The sequence below is a fragment of the Hippoglossus hippoglossus genome, chromosome 7, assembly GCF_009819705.1.
Source record: "Hippoglossus hippoglossus isolate fHipHip1 chromosome 7, fHipHip1.pri, whole genome shotgun sequence".
In the NCBI taxonomy this organism is placed as follows: domain Eukaryota; kingdom Metazoa; phylum Chordata; class Actinopteri; order Pleuronectiformes; family Pleuronectidae; genus Hippoglossus; species Hippoglossus hippoglossus.
In genome coordinates this window covers 17261001-17267000 of record NC_047157.1, presented here as the reverse complement: position 1 = coordinate 17267000, position 6000 = coordinate 17261001, and the positions used below count along the sequence as shown (strand labels likewise).

Genomic DNA, 6000 nt, shown 5'->3' with positions numbered 1-6000 from the left:
GTTGTTTCATCAGCTGCATGGTATATGATAGTTATTGTCCAAACCTCAATGACAGGTGTCCGCTCTGTAGCTGTTGCATTGCCACACCTGCTGTAGTGTCGACACCTGAGGTCATGGAGGGCCGTACACCTCAACCTACCCTTTAACTGCTCTAACCACCGGTGTTGTGTCTGTCTAAGCCCGGCCCCGCCCCTCACTCTTCATCTTTATCTCTGTCTCGCTCTTCCCTCAGACCACGGTGTCAATGTTCTCGCCTTTTCTAAGCCGCTCTTCTCCAGTTTAAGCTAATTGCTAACCTCTTTAAAACTAGCCACATCCTCTCCTGTGATCCCGACTGGCTCGTTTCCTCAGTCATTAGTCCTCAGCTCCTTATCTCAGCAGCAATGTCCTCGGGCCGATGGCTACTGTAACACCACGTCCCCTCCTGCTTTAGCAGCTGACTCAGGCTCTTTGTCTCGTCCTGCCACGGCTGTCTTTCGTTCTCAACAAGGAAACCTGCAACATTTGGGATGATAGATGCATGCATGTCTTTCATTGGAATCATCTTCATCCCGTACACAATCCCACCTCCTGCTCTGCAGTCAGTTTGCCCTCAGGGGAGGTATCTGCAGTAAAGGGAACAAAGCGAAGCCTGTCAATACATCTGCACCCACTCTGTCTCTGTCTATCTCCATGACAGCTGGCCTCACTGGAGTATAGGCCGATTGTTAATGTTAGTCAGCCAAGGTTGTTATCTCTGGGCTATGATATTGTCAGTATGACAGCCTCTCCAGCAGACACACTAATGCACGCACACACACACACTCAGAGGACACATAGTCCTACTTAGCCATTTCCAGGCGAGCCAAAAGATGCATATTTGAGTGTAATTTTAATCAGTGACATCTTAAATGAGGTTGCTTCACCCAGGCCAGAATGCCTGCGGCCTTAGGCTACATGAGACTGTTCCTACTAGGATTCATCTAATCCAATTAAATGATAATCTGCTGTATGGGTGACGTTTGACAGACTTATGATATTTTTATCAGCCACTTCGACTCACTCATTTTATGACCTGTCAAGTGCTGTTAGCAGCTCTGTTTTTTATCATCTTTGATAGCTTTCAACATGCTTCCTCCCCCCCACATCCAAGAATCCCTCAGCCTAATCAGTCTAAGACCCGAGAACATTTTCGACAAACAAAAAAAGTAGTGTTGGGGTAATAAAGGGCACCAGTGTGTGCGTGATATAATTATATGTTGTAAATGTTCTTGTTTATCTCCTTTCCGGCAGACTCAGAGCAGAATGAAGCTGATAGCAGATAACTATGGGGAAGATCACGTCCACCAACAACACCATCCTCACCATGCTCACCACATGCATCCGGCAAACGTGCATCACAGGAGCCTGCCAAGAGGGCCCCCCCATGCCAACCACCGACCTCCTATGGACCAGGTAAATAGGAATGGGCGCACACACACACACACACACATCCACACACACACACACAAACACCAACCAGATTAAAGCTGGAGTTTGTTTACAAAATTTGACATGTTGTGGGCTGGCAACCTCGTGCTTTTTAAGTTGATGTAATTTTATAGTTGTCATCTGCACCATCACTCAGTTGTGGTCGGACACATGCAGCACAAAATTCCCCCTCACTCTTCTCCTGTCTCTCCTCCTCTAAACCCCATTACTTTCTGCCAATTCGGTTATTTTAGATAAGAGGCCCGAAGGGGAAAAGCTTCCAAATTGTTGATTGTTTTTGATCGATGGGATTTGTGTATAAGTTTAGTTTGTGTGTATTTCATCTCTCGTACCAGCTCCTTTTCTCTGTCTGAGTATCATAACCAGACTGCCCTGAGGACAAACCTAATGTCTCCGTTTGAAGACAGCTGAGGAACAAACTTTGTATTTGCGCGAGTGTGTGCATGCCTGTGCATGTGCGTGTGTTGATGCAGATGGAGATGCACACCTGAGTGTTGTTGATACTGTGTTCTCAGATGAAATCGCTAACGGGAGACCGCTGTCTTCAAAGAGAGACAGTGGTGATTTCACTATCTTTCCATTAAAAGCTTCACATTATTAAATTATTTGAATGCAATATAAATCCATCAGAGCCCGATTGTTGTCAAGAGGCATTGATTGTGGGGGATTCCAAACTACTGTGAGGATGAAGAATACGTGCTTGTGTGCATGTGTGTGCGTCTGCTTGTGTGTGAGAGTGTGTGTATGTGGAGGTTTAAGACGAATACCTGGGGATTTCCACCTGAGTCCAAATTCCCACATCTCTTCTATCTGATTTGCACTATTACATAAACCTAGACATTTATAAATGTTTCTGAAACCGCTGCATTGGAGTCAAACATGCAATTTGGAAAACACACACACATGCATAGCATACAATCACACAGTCAAATCCATGTATCAGCCTACAAAATACCCCGGCAATATGTAAGAAGACAGGATCGCTGGTTTTAATTACATTTTATTTTTCTTGCCTTTTTACGCCTGTGGAAGGTTTTTGATTCCCAAAAGAATGTGAGGGTCTGGGGTTGATTGACATACATGTGCAGACCTTTCACACAAGAATCTCAGACACACTTGAGTTATATGTTACAGAAGTGTACATTTATGTGGACATTTGTATTCTCTTCAGCTGCAGAAAGAATATGCATTTAATTTTACAGCACACTTTGGTACATGGAAGTTTAGAGCGAGGAAACTGACACGAAACACACAGTAGCTTAACCCTCAAACTCACCTTGTAATCCCACAAGGACCACTTTGAAATTCTTGCTGTGTAGTTATTAGGTTATGTTATATTGTGTTTTACATCTGAGTTGCTAAAACAATATTTAAAAGCTATTAAGTCTCTGTATTGTTCCGTTGTATTTCAGATTACTTGTAACCACAGTGTGCTTCACATTAGGCTGAGCTGCAGGGGGTCACATTTTAGTATCACACATTACTCCCCTGCACTTTGCATTTCTAAATATCTTTCCCTCAATATGGCTACATAGCACTGTTTTACTGCAGCAGTGTTTATAGTGTTTGACATGTGAAACAGTAGCTCTCTGCAAGTGATATTTCAACTTTTCAAGTTGGAATGAAAAAGCCAAAGAAATTATTATTAGTATAGCTGGGAAACCTTGTTAAGAATGCAGGGAATAATAAAATAACACATAAATTCATGTCAATTGGTTGAATTACACTCTCTATTAAAGATGAAGTTTTATGTTTACATAAGGGAAACATGATGGTTCACACTTTGCAGACAGTATCTGGGAAAAGATGAACGTTTATTGGGGGTCACCAATAGAAATATATTAAATGTTAGATAAAAGACAGAACCTACATATGTGTAAATTAACTTGATTAATTTTTGTTAACTGAAACCCTGCATATGAAAAAAAATTCTAATCAAAAGTGTATCAAGGTGTCATCACCCCCTTCTGCTCACAAACTACAACCAAACTGATCTTGTGTCAAACACACACATCTCAAAAATAACTAACAGACCTTGTTGACAGAGGTCAGTCTGTCTACTCATGGCTTTTCCTCAAATCTGATCTTTGACCTAGTGTGGAGGTCAGGGGCAAGGCCTCCAATGTGTGTGTGTGTGTGTGTGTGTGTGTGTGTGTGTGTTAGTGTTAGTGTGTGATGGGGGATGTCTCTGAGTTGAGACTGTTTTCCCTCCAAACACAGGACTTCACATCTCCTTTAATCTCTCTCTTTCATCTTAACGTGATTAATTACTCCATTTGCTTTTCTTCAACACTTTGTTCTTCTTTCTATTCGTAGTTATATAACCATGTCCCTTTTCCCACTGCACTTATTTTCTTTCCTACCCTTGATTTCATCATAAATTTAACATCACTTTTCTTCCTGGTGGGTTTTTTCCCACAATTTCTCTCTGTCTCTTTCATTCTTTCCCTCAGTCCCCCTTTCTCCCTCATTTTTCTCATTTCAAATGTAATATCCAAGTGTGGCCAGGCCAGTGGTTCGGTGCATTGCCGGGTCCAGAAAATGCCACTCCACGGATGATTGATGACGATAATGATAATGATGATGAAGAGGGTCGCTACGCTCACCCTGGAGACCGCAATGGCTTTCCAAGATACAGCTGGTGCCATGAATAACAGAACTGTGACCACACATTACTTTTCTTTTTGCATTTGCCTTTGCATTTGCATGTGCGCAGACACATAAACACTGCATGTGCACCCAATGTAAGCTCTGGAATCGAGGACTTTTTCAGGGATCCAAACCACATGTCATTCAAAGCTCATTGGTAGAGGAAGTGCGTCCATCCCAATACTTTAACTATGCTCCCTGTACGTTTACCTGTGACATCTTATTCAGAGGACAGGTGAAATGTAACCAGAGGAGACAAGCACAGGAAGTGGATTTAGCCTCTTGTGATGCAGCCCAGGTCTGTGCCTGGGCAAAAAGTGTGTGCAGTTCGACGGGCACATTGCACTCATGTTGTTCTCATTTAGCCGTGCCAGGCCCACTGCCAGAGACTTGGCAGCAGCCTCGAAAAGGAAATAGAAAACAGCCATAATATGTTTATCAGAGACAGAAATGTTCAACCTTTTCTTTTGGGTTGTTGTTATTTTTTTTCAAAGCCTTAACATGCGGCCTGCTTCAGGTTTATGAGAAGTAGCACATGGTATTTGACCTGTTTGTGGGTATGCGTGTGTTTAACCTGGCAGAATGAGTGGTTGTAGGTCTGGCTCTGTTTACAGGGCCTGTCACAGCCATTCATTGCATGTTAGCATTTAGCATCTAGCATGTTCCACTGAAAGGCCATTATATCTATAGCTTAGCTGCTTAGGTGTAGTTTACCGAGCTTGTCACATCGAGTCAGTCCAACCAAAGCCACTGTGGACTGCAGCCAAGTCCCCTGTGTGTGTGTGTTTTTTAGTCTGGTATAGCATTAGCATAGACTCTGCTTTGCCGGAGCTTAGTTTAGTATTATGCAGTCAAGGGCTTGGCTATAGTGAGCTGCCAGCTCATGCTAACCATCGTAATGTTAGTGTCTGAGTGAATTAGCCTTCCTGTTAGCAGGGCTCTTGTCTGCACAGTTTCAGCCTCAAGGAAACCCCCTGTGTGTTTCGTTATTGGTTCCTACAATCATACTGAGAAAAGCAATTCATGATATCACACACAGAATGAAGAACATGACTAAATTGTTTTTAAATTAAAATCCACAGGGGGTTTGGGAGGAAATAAGATTGGGGAATGACGTGTAAAGGCATAACCACTGGGCCAGAGTTTTCGTAAATAAAGGGAGGCCATCGTTTGCCTCATACTGTATGACTTTAGACATAAAGTACAACATGTAGCCTGGTGGTTAATTAATGGATGATGACATGTTTCCTCAATTTTTTCTCACAGGATGATGAAGAAGGAATATGGGCGTGATTACCGCTTCCATGGGAACCCTGCATCCGAGTGTTAATAGTAAGTTTCTAGTATTGTTTCCTTTCTTTACTTATTTAAGCGTTTAATATACTCCATGCCAGTGTGTAGTCCTGTATATCTGCAGCAGATATTTTAATGATCTTCTACACAATAAACCTTTTCAGTGGACTCAAGTAACCATTAGCTGGGAACGTTGATGTTACCACAATAACCACAGCATTACCCAACTCTGACAGAAGAGAGCGTAATAGAACCCGGCTCCTTTTTCCGCACTGCTTATGAATTTCAGTAGACTAAAGACCCTCAGTTGATTCAGTGGTTTATGGCTGGTTTTCTGTGTAGTTCTCATATCCTGGTCGTGCCCTGGCTATATAGGCAACTGTGTGGTATTAGATATATATGCACCCAGCAGCCTAAAGCAAGCAGGGCCCTGAGGTGATAAAAACGACATGGTGAGAAAAACCAGAGATGGACGAGTCTGTCTCTCCACGCCCTGCTTTTTCACTTGTAGTAAAGTTTTACCGTGCTCCCCCTCCCCGTTGTGTGCCAGTGTGTGGGGTAGTTAATTACAATACAACGCAGAACAGT

General features: G+C 42.8%; 1 protein-coding gene across 4 annotated transcripts in view; it reads left to right on the top strand.

Annotated features, from left to right (window-relative positions):
• The window catches only part of LOC117764694 (ERC protein 2-like), a 149905-nt gene that overhangs the window by 107558 nt on the left and 36347 nt on the right, over positions 1-6000 (top strand). For all 4 annotated transcript variants that reach the window (XM_034590676.1, XM_034590673.1, XM_034590675.1 and 1 more), the window contains 2 exons: positions 1273-1434; positions 5386-5451. In XM_034590676.1, the coding sequence (XP_034446567.1) occupies positions 1273-1434; positions 5386-5412 (189 nt within the window). In that variant the 3' untranslated portion in view covers positions 5413-5451. The remainder of the gene's footprint in view (positions 1-1272; positions 1435-5385; positions 5452-6000) is intronic.